The sequence below is a fragment of the Zingiber officinale genome, chromosome 6B (genome assembly GCF_018446385.1).
Source record: "Zingiber officinale cultivar Zhangliang chromosome 6B, Zo_v1.1, whole genome shotgun sequence".
Taxonomy (NCBI): Eukaryota; Viridiplantae; Streptophyta; class Magnoliopsida; order Zingiberales; family Zingiberaceae; genus Zingiber; species Zingiber officinale.
In genome coordinates, this window is record NC_055996.1 from 106986367 (window position 1) to 107008489 (window position 22123).

General features: G+C 39.3%; 1 protein-coding gene across 3 annotated transcripts; it reads left to right on the forward strand.

Moving 5' to 3' along the window:
* The first annotated feature begins 8720 nt into the window (after positions 1–8720).
* On the forward strand, positions 8721–21602 carry LOC121988751 (ARM REPEAT PROTEIN INTERACTING WITH ABF2-like). 3 transcript variants are annotated; one of them, XM_042542351.1, is made up of 19 exons: positions 8721–9057; positions 9184–9356; positions 10195–10367; positions 10451–10571; positions 10666–10740; positions 13986–14080; positions 14995–15070; positions 15189–15296; positions 18037–18165; positions 18272–18340; positions 18418–18477; positions 18614–18737; positions 18843–18982; positions 20187–20250; positions 20375–20454; positions 20731–20795; positions 20867–20984; positions 21068–21192; positions 21311–21602. In XM_042542351.1, the coding sequence occupies exons 1-19, from the start codon at positions 8790–8792 to the stop codon at positions 21399–21401; spliced, it is 2154 nt and encodes a 717-aa protein (XP_042398285.1). In that variant the 5' UTR covers positions 8721–8789; the 3' UTR covers positions 21402–21602. The 3 variants fall into 3 exon arrangements, with proteins under 3 accessions (XP_042398285.1, XP_042398286.1, XP_042398287.1); XM_042542352.1 differs by having other exon boundaries at positions 18272–18334; XM_042542353.1 differs by lacking the exons at positions 21068–21192; positions 21311–21602 and having other exon boundaries at positions 20738–20795.
* The last annotated feature ends 521 nt before the right edge of the window (positions 21603–22123 follow it).

Below are 22123 nucleotides of genomic sequence, written 5' to 3' on the forward strand. Positions count from 1 at the left end.
TCTAGAGTTTTCGGATTTGTTTCGAATTTGTGTTTCTTTTGTTTTATTTTTCGAATTTGTGATTCGATTATTCTTTTTGGTTAAACCTAATGTTATTTTAGGAAATTAAATATTGAATTTTTATTAAAGACTTTGTCGAGGCAGTGGTGGATGATCCCATACCCAAGAAGGCTTAGTACCTCGCCATGTTTGACCTGGGAGCCGATTTTAGAAATAAATATTTAATTAACTTTGTAACATAGGTTGGACTTGGATCAATAGTGTTAAGTTCCGCTTGCGATCTAAGTCTAAACCATTAAGAACAGATAAGTTAAATTTGGAATAAATAATGTTAAGTTCCGTTTGCGATTCCTAATTTAACTTCTAAAGAACACAATAGGTTATTTAGAAAAGGTTCGACACTTGTACAAAATTTTTGTACAGTGGAACCGGTACGATCTTCCTAGGACTAACCAACAGTATGCTTGCTTCCTGACCTCTAACCTACTCGACTTGGCCTCCTGATAGGTCTTCAGGGCCACTCGGGAGGCCTCCATCTCATCCTTGGTAGTGGCCAGTGCTATATCTTTAGAGGCGATTTGGTTGCGAAGGGGCGTTTCTTCGGCCGAGTGGTTGTTTCGCTCGGGGATCAGGAAGTCTTCGACCTCCTTGAGCTTTTGGACGAGGGCTCAGGCCTCTTTATTCTTCTCGTTGAGGTCGGCGATGGCTCAGTTCTTCTACATGTTCGCCGACTCGATCTTATTGTTAAAAGTGGTGACTTGTTTGTTGAGCCGCTCCAGCATCGTGGCCTAGCCGGCGCTTTTGGCCCGTTCGACCTCAAGCAATTTGTCGCTCTTCTCCAGAGCGGCTCGTAGCTTGGCCACCTCGACATCTATTTTCTCCTAAGCGGCGGAGGATTGGTCGCTCGACTCCTTCAACTACTTAACTTCCTCCTCCAAAAGGTGAGCCTATGGCATATAGCCAGACTCTTCACCCAGTATTGCGGACAACAAGCAAGCATAAGCCCCGATCGGGAGTGAATTATGGAAACGTAAGGTAAAACTTACCCCAGTGGACATTTGGGTGTGGTTGTTCGCAAGCGCGCCCGGAGGCATCATTGTTGCATGAGCTCTGGCGTCCTCCCAGATCTTAACGAGTGACCCCTGGATGATGATATGGTACTCGGGGCCTCGAGATCCGATGCTCGACTCGCTATATTCTTTGGTGGGCAGGTGGAGGATTGTCGTGATGTGGCGCTGGCCGCTCGGGGCCGATTAAGTAGAGGTCGCTCGGCCAGATGGTCAAGAGGCGGATACCGGACGAATGCCAGACTTTTTTTACCTTCGAGGGCTTCGAAGGCAGTGGCATGAAAGCCACTGGCGGAGCAGCAAGAGTCCCCTGCGGCAGCTCGGCTAGAGAGGGCGTCCGATCGGATGATGTAGCCGCCGCAATCTATGGGAGGGGAGTAGGGGTCGATGTCTCGACCCGCTCGACAGACCGAGCCCTCGAGGTGGCCGAGCGTGGTGAGGGCTCTGCTCGGTGCCTCGTGTGCCTGTTCAGTGGCACATCGGAGGAGGCCAAGCCCGATGGCTCTTCAACCGGGATGATCGAGCGTCGTTCGAATGGAGGCTGGGATCCCATGGTCGCCTCTCCGCTCGACGCATGGTTAGCCTCGCCTCCGCTCACCAAGATGGGAGTTGCACCACTCTCATCCTGGGGATCTTCATGGGAGCCAACCGGCTGCAGGCTACAACTCGCCAATTCTTCAATGGCCACTGCATCGATCGCGGCGTCCTTGAGCTTCGTCCTGCCAGCCATACGTACTCGCATCATGACTTCGGCTGCAAAAGAGAAGGAGAAATCAGTTAGCATCAAAGGAGGAATTAAAGAAGCTTCGTACCTAGGCTGGTCGGCAGTCGGGTGCGGATTGGACTTAGGCCGAAGATGTACAGGACACCCTCCAGCAACAGCATATGGATGCCATATTTCTGACCGGCCAGCATGGAGGTTGCGTTCAAGTAGTCCGATCGGCTCTTGTAGCTCTTCAGGGGAGGCTGAGGCGCCACTTCGAGCTGCCAGCTGGTCGGGAAGTTTGGTCGTTCGACAAGATACATAAAGAAAAAATACTCTTTCCAGTGCTTGTTAGAGGTCGACATCTTGTCAAAAAATACCAAATCGACTCGAGACTGGAAGAGGAAGGTCCCTGGATCGGACAATTTAGGATAATAAAAATAATGAAAGATCCAGGGGGTAAGAGAAATGTCGTGCAAGCGAAATAGGATGCTGACTCCGCACAGCAACCGAAAGGAGTTTGACACAAGTTGAGGATGAGAAATGCGAAAATATTTACAAACTGCTGGAATAAAATGATGAAGGGGAAACCGCAAACTGGTGATAAATTAGTCTCAGAAGAAACAAATGCAGTCGGTCGGTGTAGAATTAGGCCGATCGGACGAAGAAGGCAGAATGATCTGATGATCAGAAGGAATTTCAAAAGCATCGCGCAGGCTCTCAGCGTCGCCCCCATCAAACCTAAACTCCATGGATGTGTTCCAGAGTCTAGGGACAGAGGCAGACAGTTGCGAAGAACTTGTCATCGCGAAACCAAAAAAACGAAAAGAAGGCGGAGGGGAAGAAATACGATCGAAGGAAGAAAAAGGTTGCTGGAATGTTGCCGTAACAAAAAGAAATGCCGAAAAAGAGCGAAGACAAACGTGATGGGGAGAAGGTTTATGGGAGAAAGGTCATCGGGAAAGCCGAGATCGCCGGAGAAGAAGCACGGAGTGTCACCGGAGAGCGAAGAAAACAGAAGCAGACGGCCGCCGGGAGCCCTCGAAGAAGTGTAGTAGAGGAGAAGATGCAACGGGCTTATAAACTTCGGGCTCTGCCGACCGGAGCCGTCCGATCTAGGTTGCGGAAACCTAGGCCAAGATCTCACCGTTGAATTCAAACTGTCAAACATCACATCACGCCTATCACGTCAGGCGTGCAGCGGCAGCGGGCGTGGCACGTGGCGCACCACCATGGGTCGGTAATTAATGAAGGCGTGGGAGCGTGCTCAGCCTTAATGAGCGGGGGTTTGCATGATTTCCAAGAAATTTGGGTGACGTCAGCCTATCTTGCACTCGCCCAAGACAACCCAAGTGTTGGAACCCCAAGGTTGTTTTGATGTGATTAACAAGTTAAGTTAGGTCCTATCATGTTTTAACCTTGTGTCTAAGTGTACAGGAGCTTAGGAGCACAGAGAGTCGAGCAAAAGAAGCATCTAACGAGAAGGATACCACAGGAGAGAGTCAACGAGCTCGGTGCGTCTGAGGTACGAGGTGCTATGAAAGAGTACGCGGGCGGACGAGAAGAAGGCGCACGGCGTTTTCGAGGGACGAGAAGCTGGAGTGGAAGGTTGCTCGAGAAGGCCGAAATCGGGTTTGGATGAGCCTTATTTCGGTTGGCTAAAATCACCCAAACGAGCGGAGCCAGAGCAGAAGACCTGAACCAAGGCGAGAGCACCGGAGTAGAGGGCCTGGACCAAAAGTCAACTTTGCTAACTATAGTGGTCCGGGCGCCCGAAATTGAGTTTTGATCGAATCACAGTCAAACGCGATCCGTTGTAAAGGGGATAAAATTTTATCCCCTCCCAGGCGTCTGGAACCGTTTCAGGTGGCTCGACCAAGGCTATAAATACAGCCTTGGTCCAGAAGCTTTTTATTCATTCAAGAAATTGTAACAACACTTGTGCGCTTCCAGTTTTTAGTTTAGCTTCATTCTTTCTGTGCTTACACTGCTATAAAAGAGGCTTCTCCGGCTGAAGGAGATTTTAGTGCGATCATCTTCCTTGGATTAATAATCTCTCCGGTTGTAACCAAGTTAAATCCGATGCCTCTTCTTTTTGTTATTTTCTATTTATTTAATTTATGCAAGTGTTAAATTAAAAGTCCGTGAAGGGGAATTTGTTTTTATTTGTGCAAGCTATTCAACCTTCCTTCTAGCCGACCACCGCGTTCCAACAAGTGGTATCAGAGCCAGGACACTTCAGGAGGACTAATCGCCGATCGAAACACCGAACAAATGGCCGGACCGAGCATATACCCACCGAAATTCGAGGGGGAGTTCGCCAGCTGGAAAAAGCGAATGTATGTATTTTTCAAAACAGATTTTGATTTACTATTAATTATGGAATTTGGTTTTGTAGTACCGGATGATAAAGAAAAATACAATGGACGAAAAAGGAACAGGCCGACTATGTGGCAAACGACAAAGCAGAATTCCATCTGCTGAGCGTCCTTCCACCACATGAAGTCAACCGGATTGGCAACTACAACTCAACAAAGGAACTGTGGGAAAAGATCCTTGAGCTGCACGAAGGTACGTCCGAAGCCAAGCTCGCAAGACAGGATTTGCTTCGCAACCAGCTCACCAGCCTAAGACTTGAGGAAGACGAAACAGTTGCGCATCTGCACTCGAGAATTAAGGAGCTTATCACCGGACTGTCGAATCTCGGAGAAAAGGTAAGTAACTGAGATTCGCTAAGGTACGTACTCAATTCATTTCCTAGAAATACTAAATGGGCATCACTAGTAGATGCTTTTTATATATCTAAGGACTTAGAAACTATTTCTTTAGAAGAACTATTTTCCACATTTGAAGTGCATGAATCAATATGTGCAGGTACGAAGGAGCCCAAGTACAACATCACCCTCAAAGCATCGAGAGACGAACCAGAGTCGGAGTCTTCTCTCGACGACAAGGAAATGGTTATGATGGTAAGACGTTTAAGAAACTTTGTAAATCAAGAAAAACTAACAATCTGCAGGGTAGAAAGAGAAGGACCATCAGATGCTATAACTGCAACGAAGAAGGGCACGTCAAGGACAACTGTCCCAAGCTAAGGAACAAGGACAGAGACAAAAGAAAGAAGTCTGTCCAAAAACACAAGACACTAAAAGCGACGTGGGACGATACGTCGTCCGAATCGGAAGTCGAGACCTTCTCCGGACTTGCACTAATGGCAAGTCATCAAGACGAGAACTATGATTCAAGCTCGTCCCAAATGAGCATCGAGAGCATCGATGAAGGGGGAGCTACGTCGGAAGAAAGCAGCAGTTCAGGGGGAGCTACGGATAACGAGATCGACAAGGTATGTCACGTATGATCTCTCCCACCTGATAAATTATTTAAGTTTGTTAAATTATTAACTAAGAATTGCTGTAAGTTAGAAAAAGAAATTAAAAATTTAAAAGTAATTCTTGCTAAATCTTGCCCATTAGAAGAATTAAACAAATTAAAATTAGAAAATAATAATTTAAAAATACAAGTAGATAACTTAAAATATCATGCATGTTCATCAAATACAAGCTATAAAAAATTCACTAATTTAAATTGACATTATATATATCACAAGGGACAAATTAGGAATATTTCAAAGAAGTATGTCCCTAAGAAATTCTTAATTAATCCAGTTGGCTGGAACCTATATTGAGTTCTAAAATCGTGTTTAACATAAACTCTAAATTAGATTAGCGCTTTCAGCGAGAAAATTAAACGTTAAATTTCTTTATGAAACTTTGTCTAAGAAAGTGGTTGTTGCTCCAATAACCCAGAAGGCCTAGTACCTCACTACTGTCTGGAAGTCAAAATATTGAAATAAAATATTTAATTAATTTACTAATAAAGCATTATAATTAAAATTAAATAATACTTAATTTTTTTAAAAATATTTTTTTTTGCTTTAAAATTTTCTACTTAGAAAAATTCTCAAAAACATTTTTTTTAAATTGACTATGCTTAGAATTTTTTTTTCTGAACTTAGAAATTTTTATTGCTTAAATCTTTTTTCACTTGTAAATTACTTGCAAAATTCTTTAACTTGGAATTTTCTTTTACTTAAAATTTTTTTTGCAAATTTTTTTTAATATCGAAATAATTTTTCAAAGTTTTCCAAATTATTCCCTTAGAGTTTTTAGAACCCCAATTTTTTATGTGATCAAAGGGGGAGAAAGAAAAGTATAAGTTTAGGGGGAAGTAGACTACAATTTTCTATCTTTTTTGTAATTTATTGCAATATTATCTGTTTTACTTTTATGTCTATTACCCTATCTTAACTTAGGTTGCTCACATCAAAAATAGGGAGATTCTTGAAACCTCAAGGTTGTTTTGATGTGATCAACAAGTTAAGTTAGGTCCTGCCATGTTTTAACCTTGTGTCTAAGTGTGCAGGAGCTTAGGAGCACAGGGAGTCGAACAAAATACGCAGCTAGCAAGAAGGACGGTACGGGAGAGAGCCAATGGACTCGGTGCGTCTGAGGTACGAGGTGTTGCGGAAGAGTACACGGATGGACGAGAAGGAGGCACGTGACGTTTCCGAGTGACGAGAAGCCGGAGCGGAAGGTTGCTCGAGAAGGTCGAAATTGGGTTCGGGTGAGCTTTATTTCGGTTGGCTAAAATCACCCAAACGAGTGGAGCCGGAGCGGAAGACCCGGACTGAGGCGAGCAGTACCGAAGCAGAGGGTCTGGACCTAAAGTCAACTTTGTTGACTATAGTGGTCCAGGTGCCCGGAACCATTTCGGGCACCCGGAACAGTCTGGGCGCCCGGAACCATTTCGGGCGCCCCGACCAGTCCGGGCACCTGGAATTGAGTTTTGATCGGATCGCGGTCAAACGCGATTTGTTGCGAAGGGGATAAAATTTTTTCCCCTCTCAGGCGCCTGGAACCCTTCCAGGCGCCCCGTCCAAGGCTATAAATACAGTCTTGGTCTAGAAGCTTTTTATTCATTCAAGAAATTGTAACAATACTTGTGCGCTTCCAGTTTTTAGTTTAGCTTCATTCTTTCTGTGCTTACATTGCTGTAAAAGAGGCTTCTCCGCCTGAAGGAGATTTTAGTGCGATCATCTTCCTTGGATTAACAACCTCCCCGGTTGTAACCAAGTCAAATCCGGTGTCTCTTCTTTTTGTTATTTTCTGTTTATTTAATTTATGCAAGTGTTAAATTAAAAGTCCGTGAAGGGTAGTTTGTTTTTATTTGTGCAGGCTATTCAACCCCCCTTCTAGCCGGCCACCGCGTTCCAACACCAAGGAGAACTTTTACAAGTGTAAACATTCGTCATGCCGATCGATCGAGGGAGCATACTTATGCCCGAGCGACAAGCTTCAATATGTCGAGCGATGAGAATCGGTCTTATCCCGATCGGAGACCACACAGTGACAAAGGCCGATTGGAATCTGCTCACACAATGGTCCAGTTAGTCGGACTTACAACATCTTTCGACTAGACTTGAGGGAGAGGCTTGTGATGCAATGATGATGAAGGACCCCATCCCGCTGTCACGGTGGAGGTCAAAGGAAGTCAATGTCAAGATGGTTAACGGGTGGACGATATCGGCCGGTCGGGAGAATCATGCTCCGACCGGGGATTAGGCTCCGACCCACCATCTTTGACACGGGGAGCATTCAAAACAACCGACGCTCAAGGAAGAACGAGGTGCAGAATCCGAGTCGAGCGGCTACCCCGCTCGGCCAGACAGTGAAGCATGACATCAACAGAGTTCAACTTCGGTTGAGCGGCTTCTCCGCTCGGCCTAGCAACAGGCTCGAGATTAGCCGAGCACGCGGACAGTGAACTTCCCGTCAAGCGGCTATCCTGCTCGGCCCAGTAATAGAGCATGTGAATAGTGGGCTTCTAACCGAGCGACTATCCCGCTCGGCCCGACAATGGACAACACTTGGACAGTGGACTTCCAGCCGAGTGGCTATCCCGCTCGACCCGACAATGGACAACACTTGGACAGTGGACTTTCAGCCGAGCGGCTATCCCGCTCGGCGCGATAGCAGACAACACATGTATAGCAGAATTTCGACCGAGCGACTATTCCGCTCGACCAAGCAACAGACACATCAGGATATCTTTTGACATCCTTTTGGGAGCTAGTGTCGCTGATAGACGACATGGTTAGGCAGAGGATCGTACGACGAAAGCTTCCACTGTTACTTCAGAGATATGCTTGGCTCGTTAAGGTACTGTGTCAGGGACACCGTACTGACACATCTTTTCAGGGAAAGCTTTGAGATGCGTGCTCACCTTAGGAAGCGTGCACACGTGCTTCCGGAACTCTATATAAAGGGGGGTCTAAGCATCGCGGAGGAATGCGTTATATGTGATATTTACTATTGCGTTACAGTTCTTATTGCTCTGTTTCTTTGATTCTTCTTGCTTCGCTGGAGACTGACTTGAGCGTCGGAGGGTCATCGCCGGAGCAGGCGGGAGCGAGGTCAACAGGAGATCAACGAGAGCATCACATCCCTAGTATCTATTTCATCGACTTTCAAACAGGATTTTATATATATATATATATATATATATATATATATATATATATATATATATATACACACACATGTCAACCCATAAAAGCTCCAAATTATACATAATATATAATAATATAATTAGATACATATTTATATATAATATATATAAATGTGTATTAACAATAAATAAGTAAATTAAATTACGGTAAAATCATGTCTACTCAGTCACTTCCCGTGAATATATAATTATTAAAATTCATAATTCTTATGATTTTAAGAATTATGAATTTTAATAATTATACTAATTAAAATTATATTTCCTTTTTTATTGTTGAGAAAATAATCCATTCGTGGGTTTTAATTTGTCCCGCGCCAAGGTACTCTTATAAGTTATAATCCCCTTAAATATTCGATTAATTATTTCATAAATGAAAAATGGCCCTTATTTTGCCTTCTCTCTCTTGAGTCTTGAACGCCTTCGTTCTCGTCCGTTGAGGTCAATTTGAACCGATGGAGGCGGAACAACAGCGGCGGAAGGGGCAGAAGCGGAAGCTGGAGGAGGAGAGCAGCGCTGCCTCTACAGCATCTTCGTCCTCGGATGTGGAGGAAGAGGACGAGACGGGAGACGAAGAAATCTGTTTCCGTCGCTCCCAAGAAGCGCTCGCCCGAGAGGTCAGGGCCCAGGTCGAGGTCCTGGAGCGAGCTTTCTCCTGGAACCTCGCTGATCGAGCCGCCGCCAAGCGTGCTACCCGCGCCCTCGCCAAACTCGCCAAGAGCGGTTTGCTCGAATCTTTTATTCCCTTAGAGCTCTGTTTTTTTTTTTTCTTATTTGGAGTTAAATTAGTTGTTAATGAGTTTGTTTTGAGTGGGTTCTGATGGATCTGGGTACCGCTCCATTGCGCAGAGGAGGCTGTGAGGGTGATCGTTGAAGGAGGGGCCGTGCCTGCGCTCGTGAAACATCTACAAGAGCCTCCGCCTCTGCTGGTAAGGGATGACTGTGCTAGCGGAGGAGATCGGCCTTTTGAGCACCGGGTTGAGAAGTGGAGTGCGTTTGCTCTCTTTCTACTTGCAACGAAGGTATAAAATAATAACTGATTTTTATCTGATGCCAATAATGCTTGTGGTTTTAGTTGTCATAGTTACTCAGAAACGGAAGACAGAATAATGAACTTTACAAGAAACGATTGCAAATGTTTTTAGCACTCTTCACAAGTGATTAATGCCCATACCGTTTGTGAAGATTAGAATCCAAGTATTTCAGCAGTTTACTTTGTGATATTATCTTTTCTGATTTACATGTATGTTTCTCATACTATCCTTAATTTATGCATTTTCTTGGAGCTTGCCAATTAAGAACCTTAAGGTTGTTTGCTGATAAAGAATAATGTTCTGACATTTGCTCCATTAAAAGAGAAATAAGACCGAGAAAGCACTGAACTAGAGAAGTAGTAAGATCAACCATATATTTCTATGAATAGAAGAAAAAGTTGTCAAAAAAGAAGAAGAAAGATTTGGAATTCAACATCAATTTCATCAGGCAAAGAGCATTGAATTGCGAAATAGAATGTGTTTGAAAAGAAAAAGAGAGAAATAGACAAGCCTATCTTAATCACTCAATTGATAAATAAAGTTAGGGCCTTAAAGACTAAAGAAACAACGACATCCTTACAGGTATGTTGTTTGCTAGATGTTTCTTGGTCTTCCTATACGGGGGAGAATTTGATATATATTCCTTGTTATGATTAATGTGATGATGTGTATTTTTTGTTGTTGTGATTCAAATAATGATGCATATTAATTAATATATTAAATCACTTTGTCTATTACCGCTTTAAACTTTTTACTATAAATGCATGATTTTTTTTTTTTTTCACTTTACATAATCTTCCTTAAGGTGTTTTTTCTTATTTAACAGCCTGAGTATCAGCAGCTCATAGATGATGCTGGTGCCTTGCCTTTGCTTATGAATCTCTTAAAAAGGCATAAGAAAGGTTCCAACTGCAGGGCAGTTAATGGTGTTATTTGGCGAGCAGCTGTTGCAATTACTAATCTTGCTCATGAAAATAGAAATATCAAAACATATGTCAGGTTTGTGCACACAGAACTGGCTCTCTTTTTGGATGTTTATCCCATAGAATTTTGTGCTTATATTTGTCTTTCATATCTTTCAGGGTTGAAGGTGGCATTCCCCTCCTTGTGCAACTGTTGGAATCTATTGATGTGAAGGTGCAGAGTGCTGCTGCAGGTGCCTTGCGTACTTTGGCATCTAAGAATGAAAGTAACAAAAATCAGGTAATTTGTTTAGAAATTCATATTTTTTATTTTCAATGTTGAAACATTTCCTCTGTTTATTTAAACCTTTGTTTTGCCGAAATCATTGTTGCAGATTGTGGAATGTAAAGCTCTTCCCTCATTGATTCTCATGCTTCAGTCAGTTGATCCTTCCGTCCATTATCAGGCAGTAAGTTAATGCAGAGAAACATATATGACTTAATAGCTTGAACATGTTTACAAAGATTTGAATTCATTTCGTGGAGTGTATGTTTGTATTACTGGTTATAGTTCATATTACTTGTAAGGTTCCTTGAGATATGGGCCATTCTGATACCTTACATGTGTCTAGTTGGATGTAGATGCTTTCTTATGTTGCCTCTCGTGGCTGTTCTGTCAATCTGCAGTGGAATAGATGAAGGTGTCTGTTAACAAAGAGGAGTTGCAAGGGAGCAAATTATAGGGTTTTTCCCTCTCTTGGCTCATAGTGGTCTATAGAGGGATGTGAATAATGCAAATTATACTTTTTTTTAGAAGTTTAGATTTATAAATGATTATTTTGGTAGACTTGTTTATTTTGTAAAATAAGCAAATAAGTTAGTTTTCTGATTTGGTAATTATCTAATTTAAAGTATAAAAATATAAAAATCCAAGTTTATCAAGTTCTTTAGGGTATGAATTATATCTTTACTAAAACATTTTTAGTTTATTTTCAATTTTGTTTGAGTTGGAGTCTTAGGCCCTCATTCCTCTATATAATCGTATTCTTCATAATAAAATTTAATTGCTGAGAGCTTGATTTTGGTGTTCTATTAGTTAGTATTACTTATTAGAGCAAATTTTTGATTCAGTATCAGCACAATCTTTGATTTCATTGCCAAGCAATCCCCTTCTTGCTTGTTGCAATTTTTGCAAGCTGTCTAATCCATCATTGGCCCTATGGACACCATGAGGAAGCTTGCTTCCTTCTCCACCAGGTACTGCCATTTTAGCACTTAAATAGTTTGCATCAGCTGGCGCCAATGGCGATTGCCCTTGCTAGGTGACAAGGCTTCAGTTTCATTTTGTCACATCCACAATATGCATTGTCACCTCCGACCCCTTCCACCTCTTCCCTAGAAAAGGTTCTTGTTGCCTCCTAAACTCGAGTCCAAGAGTTCCCTTCTATGTGTCTGACTTAGACTGGCGATCATCTCTCACTAACTGCAGGGATTTCTCTGTCTCTTTCAATCTAACCAAGGCCTCAATGCTTCCTCTGAACAGTGAATTCTGGCTTGTGATATAGCAAAAGATAACCAGGGTTGCTTGCTTATACATGCAGTTCAGTTTCAGCTTAGGCATATTAAGTGGCTCGTGTGTGCTTAAATATCTGCTGTCCATCTGGTGATTGAGTCGATGCAGAAGATCTATCCTGGTTACATGACTAATGTGAAATTCAGTTACAATGATACAATTTTCAAATTATGATGTAAGTGAGATTAGAATGACTAAAGCAACTGTATCTGTGTGATAGATAACTGATCCATCTACATGTTTAAAATGGATACCAATCTATTCAGGGCGTTCTCAGTTTATGCTGAACTCTGACTTTTATAATCAGCAAAGCTTGTTAGAATTAACCATTGGTGCTTCTTGGTCTAATGTGTATTCAATATGTAATTGGGATCTCATAATCTGTGGTACTCACACTTGACCTTTTACCCCATTGTTAAATCTGGGTTGATACAACACTAATGGGTGCAAATTTGAGTTTGAGCACTAGTGCTTCTTAAGAGTTGCAGTTTGCATGTTGCATGACTTAGTCAATGTGTATTCAGTATGTAATTGGGTTTTCATAATCTATGTTACTCGCACTTACCCTTTTAACCCATTGTTAAAGTTGTGTTGCCTCAACACAACATTGGTGCAAATATGAAATTTGAGTCTGAGAAGATGAACACACTTGTCAGAGCAAGAGGAAAAAAAGATGGAAGAAAACCTGCCTGCAACTTGCTCTATGCTGGGAGGAAATGGAGTTTGGAAATGTCATGTGTGAGCAGAGAAGATAATACCACTGTTATTTGTGTTGGAGGAAAGGGAGCAACTATTAAATGCCTCTGTGGGATTGAAGAGGGAGTGTTGGGTGAAAGGGAGTGCTACTGCCAATGACGTTTAAGCATAGGTGGTACCTTTCAAGTTTCAAGGTGGGAGCGATTTGTGTCAGAGGAAAGGGAATAATTGCTCGCGTTGGGAGGGTAGGGAGAACTTGTGCGTGAAGTCTTCTATGGACATGGGCTAGGGTTATGTTGGTTGGGTATTTGGGGTAAAGTTAAAAAGGCATTGAATTATATGACTTATTTGTAATAATTTATATTAGTCCATATAGCTTGTATTAGTTACATAAGTATGAACTCATATTCATTTAGCTATTTTTTTAAATGATAAGCAAGTTATATAACATATAAATATTATTGTTCAAATTGTAAATTATAATATAAGCTACATATTAATTTTGTTGACTATTTATTATGTTACATAAGTTCTGTGTTAGGTTATATAGTGTATAATATAAGTAAATTAATTAGATCAAATATTATTATTTTTTTAAGATTAATTGTGTGCTTGTATCTATATTCTATAATTGAATCCTTTTTCAACCCATCTTTGTGACATCATTTTGAGAATATCATTATGAGATTTGTATCCAACATGAGTTTTTTTTTTTTGAGCTCAAGTAACATAGCTCATAATCTTATGGTAAGCCATTATGATGGCAAAAAACATGTTCATGAGCCTTAGATCTAGGGGACTAAAGAACTATGTTTAGAGGCTATGTTATAGATTTCTATCCATTTTCTGGGATGCAATGTGTTGCTTCCGAATTGACAGAGAAAATCCGCATAATCCCTCAACACTGTAAGTTAAGGTAATATAAGTATAACTTTTTTGAGGATCTTTATAATTATCAATTTTACACGAGCAGCATTTTGAGAATTAGCATAAAGGGAAATGTGATGTTTTATGCAAGCACAATGCTAGAAGCATCAGCATGATTTCATTACCCTGTAAAAGTATTGTAAGCAAATCAGAGAAGTTCTGGGCGTTTTTTTTAAAAGCTTAATGGCAGCTCAATCCAACCACAAAAGACAAGGCACTTAATTGGATGACCTCTTGATTGTTACAGGTAAGAGCTTATTTTTATACTCAATTCCTACTGATGCTAAAATTTGCATTGTTATCATCATGTGTAGAGGTTTTCTAACAAGAAATATGTGATCTTGTGCAATGTGGGCACTCTTGTATGCGGTAGAGGATATCCTATTTTATTATTATTATTAGTAGTAGTATTGTGGTTATTACATATTTTCGTTAAACATACACATAAGTTGAAGGCACACACACACCACCACCACCTCTTTTTTTGCTCACCTGACCAGTTGTATTTATGATATTTAGGTAGGTGTTATTCGTAATCTTGTTCATTCGTCCCCTAACATAAAGAAAGAAGTTCTCCTTGCAGGAGCATTGCAACCTGTGATTGGCTTATTGAGGTATTATCATCATTAGTTTGAACATATACCAATGTTTTATCCAGACCTTAATTTCTCATCCAAGTTTGCCAGAATTCAAATTTCTTATTTTTGCCTGTATTGTGTTTCTTTGATTGTTTTTTAATTTGATGAACAAGAACAAGCTTCATTATAATATTTTCAGGCTGACTATTTGACATGTAGTGTGCAGTTTCTTTTGGTGGCAGATTTCAAGATCTGCACTTTCATGTCTGATTTAAGGCTCAATTTTTTGAATTACTTTTTTAGAAAAAGTACTACCCTTATTTTTGTTCGGTTGTCTATAGTAAGCGAGAAAGAGCCTAAACAATATCATGTCATTTGGTCATTTTACCTCAGCAATCAAACATGACTTAGCATGATCTGTCATTTGAGACTCAGGTTCATTCTATTTGTCATATTAAATACTTAATATACATGCCTAATGGTGATAAAAATTAGTATATTATGTTAAGTAGTGTTTTTTGGTCTCCTCTAGGCTCACACTTTCAAGTTTAATCTATACAGCTTGTCGAATTATATAATTAATTGGCCATCTTTGATTTATCATTTATCAAGGTATACTTAAATTGCTCCTTGGCAGTATTATTCTTAGTTTTATGCTTTCTACTACCAAAGTCTTGGCATTTTATTTCTGCTATGTTAAATTTTTATGGGCCATTTCCTAAGTGCTTAATATTAAAATTCATGAGGTACAGCATACCACAATTTTATGAATTTCCTCTTTGCCTCTGAAGCTCATGACATACACACTACATTCTAACTGTTGCTATAGAACTCCACCTTTGAAGTTGTTGGTTGCTGAGTAGATAAGTAAATCCATCATTAAATGTTTAGTTAATATATTTCATGCTATAGTTTAAATAACGGTTCTGAATCATCATAGCCAATTGTAGTTCATGCTGCACCGGGAGCCAAAAGGAAGCAGCATTACTGTTGGGACAATTTGCTTCAGCCAATTCTAAATGCATGGTACCTTCTTGCTTGCAATCTTTTTTCTTTGCTTGTCTATGCGTGAGGGTACTTTTGTTATAAATTGGATCAAAATTTCATTCCATGTGAATGTTCTCCGACCTTGACTTTCTTGCAGGTGCAAATTGTGCAGAGGGGTGCATTGCGACCTCTAATTGAGATGCTTCAGTCATCAGATGTTCAACTAAAGGAGATGTCTGCATTTGCTCTTGGAAGATTGGCACAGGTTTTTGAGATACTTAACCCTTTAGCATCTTAACTTTTATGTACTAAACACGATATCTCTTACATTTCTATCAGCGCTAGTCGGGTGCTACACCTGCACCTAGTGCCTAGGCCGTTTAGGTGGGGATTAGGCGCCATTAGGCGGATTCCACATTATCAGCATAAATTACATAATAAATCACATTCTATAACTTCAACACAATAACATTAAATTTAAAATGAGTTCAAAATTACACAACTAATAAAATATCACAAATTTATTTTACTTCTTCTTGTTCTCCATAATTTTCAACAACTTGTTCTTCATCGGACACAAATTCAATATCATCATCGGACACAAACTCAAGGTTACATTTTAGTTTTTTTTTTTTAATTGGGCTTTAAATTTAAAAGCCCAAATTAAAACAAATTATGAAAACCCTACACTATTTTCGCGGTGCCTAGATGATTCTACCGATTAGTCGGCGCCTAGGGCCGCTTAATCCGGCCTAGGTGCCATGGTCACCTGAGCTGGATGACTAGCATGGTTTCGGTTCGGCTAGCGGGTGCTGATAAGCCCAAATTGAATGTCACGTTGGTACTTCAAATTATTATTTATTGAAAACCCATAACTTCTCAAAAGAAATGATGTAGTATAAGTCCCAAGTCGTATTTCTCGAAGTTAACTAGCAAATGTGTGTTCTCTTTAGATTTGAAACTCCTTTTGGGTTTTCTACTTTAAAATGGGGATTGGTCTGAATTTAAAATGAGGGGAACATTTGAAATGCAAGCTAGCTAGTACACATAATTAAACCAACTAAACTCAAAATTCGAATTCAATTCAACTAAGAGAGACTGCACCTTCGAAAACAACACTAAAATAACAAGATTACAAACCCTAGATATTGATGTGTAACAGAATTCAACTCAAAGGATTTAAGTAAAGAAATTCATACTGAAAAGCATTTGCACTAAGCTAACTAAATAAAGGAAAATTCTCTTATTGCATAATCAATGAAACACTCATCAGAGAATTCAAAATTTAAATGCTGATATCTGAATTGCAAACAGGAAGTGCTGATTTGAAATTAACTAAGGAATTGCAGTAACTACGATGCAGAACTTAAAACAGAAATGAACTGCAGTGAAGAAACGTGAAGAATTCAAATCAAGATTAAGATCGCAAGTAGAAGAAATCTAAGCATTAGATCTATTAATAAGAACTGTAGATCTGAAAGCATAAAACACTCCCAATTCCAGATCGCGATTCAAATCCTCTTCTCTCTGCTGTCACACAGAGATGCATAAGGAACTCGCCCTAAAACAATCGGAGGTAAGTTTCCAAACTCCCAGCTAAATTCTAGATGAATTCAATGCTCAGAGAAACTCCCTGCAAGTTAGCGATCAATTTGGAACTCTCAACGCGCCAAGATCGGGTTTCTGAAGTCCTAGATTCGTTGGATTTAAACACAAACGCGCGGATGGAAAGGAAGATGGAGTGAGTTCGAAGAAACCGGAGGAACGCCGCCGGAAACTCCAATGAATTCTGGATCTACAGATCGGAGCAACGCCTCCGATCTACGGTGGAAACAGGGGAAATGTAGAACTTGAAATCGCGAGCAGGAAGAACGCCTCCTAATGCGCTCCTATCCTTGAAGGTTGATCGTCGGACAATTAGGAACTCGCCACCGATGAAAGAAAATGGATTGCAGATCTACGGTGGAAACAGGGGAAATGTAGAACTTGAAATCGCGAGCAGGAAGAACGCCTCCTAATGCGCTCCTATCCTTGAAGGTTGATCGTCGGACAATTAGGAACTCGCCACCGATGAAAGAAAATGGATTGCAGATCTGAAGTGGGGAATGGAGCTTGCGTCGCGTGCTTGAAGAGACATTGGCATGGTAAACAGAAGTGCAAGCCACTGTTCACCGTGCCCGGCAGTAGCGTTAAATACCCATGGTTCAAATGGTTCAACAGTGACTTGACTCAATCAATTAAACAGTAGCTTGGTTGCACACAGCTGGCTGAACTTTGGATTGAACCCGAATGAAGCCTGGGTCACCTTACTTGGTTGCATGAACCCAATCCTTTCTCAAATTAACTTGAATCCTTGTGATCAATGTACCCCATTGGTTACCTATACAGCCAAATTACATTTATGAGGGAGAAATCATGAATTAAAAGAAATCAATGCATTTAATTCAAAACATTCCTCATTATGAAAAATCATCTAACAAACCAATTTATCTAGACAATAAGCTCAAAAATCATCCAATAACAACCACAATGATATTTGCCCAATAAGCTAGTTATCAGGCGCCTAGCACCTAGGCGCTCCTAAGCTGCCGCCTAGGCCGATTTTTAGAAGACTGATTTGTATAATTTTGGTATTCTTTGCTTTAATATCTTTGATTATCATTGATTTCTCATGAACTTGTTTGTCTTTATGCATAACAGTCTAAAATGCATTTAACAATGATCTTGATTCACTTTTTTGTGATATTGTGGTATAGATTTTCATTTTTTTTAATCATGGATGCCCTGCGTGTACCAAACAGAGTATATTGGAACTGGTATTAATTTGTAATAGCTAATTATCTTAAGATGCTTTCAATAATGTATCCTCTTACAGATGCATGAAGTTTGTCTTATGAGAATTAAACTCAGTCCCTTTATTTTTTTCTATTTATATATTATGGTTGAATTTGTTTCTTGTCTTGTACAGTCGTGTTTGTTTTATCTGATACCTTTTTTACATGTAGGACTCACACAACCAAGCTGGTATTGTTTTCAATGGTGGTTTAGTGCCTCTGCTAAAAGTTCTTGACTCAAAAAATGAATCTCTGCAGCATAATGCTGCATTTGCTCTTTTTGGAATTGCAGAGAATGAGGTGAACTCCTAATTTTTGTTGATGACTTGTCTGTTTTATTCAATTTCTACGTGCATGGTTAAATTGAGCAACATCTGATGGACAAGCTCACCTTCTTTGTTTTCAGGATAATGTTGCTGATTTTGTCAAATTAGGAGGTGTTCAGCGACTACAAGATGGTGAATTTGTTGTCCAGGTGTTGCTTTCAATTGTGAACACTTGTTTGCTTTGTTTTGAGCAAAGTGATCATAAGAAATATAAACTGAGTTGCAGGTAACACAAGATTGCATAGCAAATACATTGAAAAGATTGGAGGTGAAAATCAATGGGCGAGTGAGTCTCTCTTTGGTTTATTTCTTAGATCCTTTAATGTTTTTAGCTCAGATGGACAAAAGCATTCACTTTCCAAGTAGTACATTTTGTCTATATTCATTATCAACATGGTTTCTTTGCACTTTTTCTCTTGCAGGTATTGATGCATTTGCTATATTTGATGCGAGTTGGAAAGAAGGCTGTCCAAAGATGCATAGCATTGGCTCTTGCTCACCTTTGCCCACCTGATGAACAAAGAAGAATTTTCATTGATAACAATGGTTTTGTTCAAATATAAATATATTTAGTTGCTCCACACTCTGTTTTATTCTTTTGTTCCCCCTTTTGGGAATATATGCATGTATTAAATTGTATTTTCTTTCCAGGGATCGACATTCTTCTTGAGCTATTGAGTTCTGCTAATTTAAAACAGCAGCAGGATGGTTTGCTTGCTCTTTACAAAATGGCCAGCAGAGCTATGATGCTTTCTTCTGTGGATGCAGCTCCTCAATCCCCTACCCCACGGGTTTGATTGAATGACCTATATTTTATCTCTAACAGCTATAGTGTAAAATCTTTTCTTTAATAGAGTAAAAAACAAACATAAGGGGGCTTTACATTGCTTAACTCCTGTAAAATTTGTGCCATTATATACATATTGTTTGTTTGAGCCTCTTAGTATTGTTTTAGACTTTCCCTGTAACAGGATTGGGTCATTGTCTTTTTTTTTTTTTTTTTTTTGACTTTGCTATAAAACTATTGAAAGAGATGCAAGAATTTGAATATTTAAAAAGATGGAGGCTTGATAAGTGTTGACCCTTGTTGTCTCATAAATGATCTCCCTTTGTGGCTTGCAAGGACATGGTGTGTGCCTATATTTCCACATGCTGAGTACACAAACAATATGTGAATTTATTATCATTATTAGTCATGGTGTTTGAAGAATCCCTGAACCTAGTTTCTCAGGTCCAAGTCTTGTTTGATGCATATGAGATTTATTCTGACACTATGTTCAGACAAGTATAAGATTAGAATGGGCATTTTATCAGTGGCATCTGATGTGGGATCGAAGGGGGTGATAGGGAGCTCAATAGTGGTGTAAAAGCTTGAAGGGGGTGCATACAATACAAAATCCAAAGAACCAATATCTAATTATCATTGTAACATCACAAGTTGCTAAAGATTATGTTAATTTTTAGGGTAAACAAGAATATGTAAGCATTTTCATAACCTTATCCACACAAAACAAAGAGGATCAAATGCTTTCAAACAATTGTGAGTAGATTGAGGAGTTAAGAGTTTTCCATTTGAAATTCATACATCTTAAATTCATTCAGAAACGTAGCTTGCACAATTAAGGTGGTGCCAAACAATCCATTTTGCGTCTTTGGCAGTTGACACTAATACAGTATCCTTCTCTTCTTGGATCAGTTCATATTAAAATCTAGATTTAAAACCTTGTTCAGTTTCCAATTGAAGCCCTTTACAAACATCATGATGGACTAGGACATCACAGAATATATGGGAACAAATACATGTCTCTCTCTCTATATATAACTTATTTGTATGAATCAGATAACAAAATTTTGTCAATATATACATGTAACCTAATTTTAAATTCGTCATTTATAGTGCTATTTATATTCTTGTGACTTCTTGATATTTGAATTTAAGTTCTCCATTATTTTTGTCCCTATTATTCTTGTTTTACTTATTAATCATTCATGTAGGTCTATCTGGGCGAGCAATATGTAAACAATTCCACACTGTCAGATGTTACTTTTCTTGTTGAAGGTTGTGGATTGCTTGTACTGATTTCTTTTACTTGAAAATGTACATTCAATAATTACTAATATCAAAATTAATTGAGTAAGCTATTAGTTATTTCCTAAGTTCCTAAATTTCTAATCTGTTCTAGGCAAATGCTTCTATGCACACCGGATTGCTTTGCTTGCTTCATCAGATGCATTTCGGGCAATGTTTGATGGCAGCTATATGGTAATGATTAAGGAAACCAGTGTATTAATTGTCATTTTTCTTTGCAATCAAGAACTAATCAAATGATTATGAATGTGTTGTTCAGAAATCAAGGAATTAATTTCCATCAGTGACTGTGCTAATGCACTCAGCATTATTTCATTTATGTGCTGATGCTATACTACTAAACATGACACGAATACTTTCAGAAATCTTCTGAACATTAAACAAGCAGACTCTTTCTCTATTTCTTAGATCCTATCCACTCTACAACTTTCTCATATAAATTTTTCATAGGAGAAAGATGCCAGAGACATCGAAATTCTTGACATAAGATGGGATATTTTTGAATTAATGATGAGGTGATTGTTGTTCTTCTTTCTTGTTATTTTTGAAGTCCAAAATTTTCTAGTATTTTGCTCCTTGCCTGCAGATACATTTACTCAGGATCAGTTGAAATTAACAACCTTGTTGCACAAGACCTCCTAAGAGCCGCAGATCAGTATCTTCTGAAGGGCCTTAAGCGTTTGTGCGAATATATCATTAAACAGGTGGATAGAACAAATTTTCTTTTGAAACTGACTATCCTATTTTCAGCTTACAATCTTATTTATGTTTTGAATCTGTTATGTAGGACGTTAACATTGATAACGTCTCCAGCATGTATGAATTATCAGAGACATGCAATGCGATATCCCTGAGGCAAACTTGTATCTTGTTTATTTTGGAGCAATTCGAAAAATTAAGCATTCTACCTGGGTGCGCTCCATTAAACTGTATCCCGTTGTCTCTATTCATGCAGAGATGCTGTATTTAGTGTTTGTTTCTTCACCTTAAATTTTTATTTGAACCTTCAAGTTCTGATGGAATTCTGCAGGTATTGTCATCTCATCCAGCGAATTGTCCCAGGCATCCGCAGCTACTTTGATAAAGCTTTGAAGCCTAATTCAAAGAACTCTGAATCCTAGCCATTCTTTTTGGACAGTTTGAGCTTATTTTCCATTCTTTTAGACAGGACATGCTCTCTGCAATGCCTACTTTCTTTTTGCAGCAATTTACCAAAGGGCACCGAGAGAGATTTAAATTTACTAAAAAAACGTATATTACTTTAGTATTTACCAAAGAACATACATTTTTAAGTGCATTTTCTATTTTATTCTTTTGACAAATCTGACTTTTTTTTTCACTGTCGTTTCTCACTCTCTTCTATTTATTTTCTTCTATGTATGTAACCAATTTAATTTTTCCTTTCCACGCTTCTCTTTCCTCTCTTTTTTTTTTTAATGCGTGCATGCATAACATAGGTCTGATATATAAATCATATCAGTCCTACAATCTAAATCTTTTTTTTTTTTTGTTATTAGGCCTTATATCTCCCTTATTAGGCCCATGTTGGACTTGATATGGGAAGATATCAGACCCACATTCATTGGGTCTGATATCCTTCATATCAAACCTAATAATAAAAGAAGAAAAAAAAAAAAGGAGAGATTTAGGATTTTCAAAATATCTGGTCCACCACTAGGAATGTCGAAAATAATAATGAAAAATATATTTGGACTCCTTGTAATTTTAGAAATCCACAAGAATTGAAATGAGTGCAATCGGAGTTCTCTAGGTCCATCAGTAGATTTCGGTCAAAATCCATTGATTGACTTAGAGAGCTTCGATTGCATCCATTTCAATTTTT

Coding starts and splice junctions, on each gene's coding strand:
- LOC121988751 (XM_042542351.1), top strand. CDS start 8,790: ATGGAGGCGGAACAACAGCGGCGGAAGGGGCAGAAGCGGAAGCTGGAG. Junction 9,058..9,183: donor CGCCAAACTCGCCAAGAGCG/GTTTGCTCGAAT, acceptor TCCATTGCGCAG/AGGAGGCTGTGAGGGTGATC. Junction 18,166..18,271: donor TTGGAATTGCAGAGAATGAG/GTGAACTCCTAA, acceptor CTTTGTTTTCAG/GATAATGTTGCTGATTTTGT.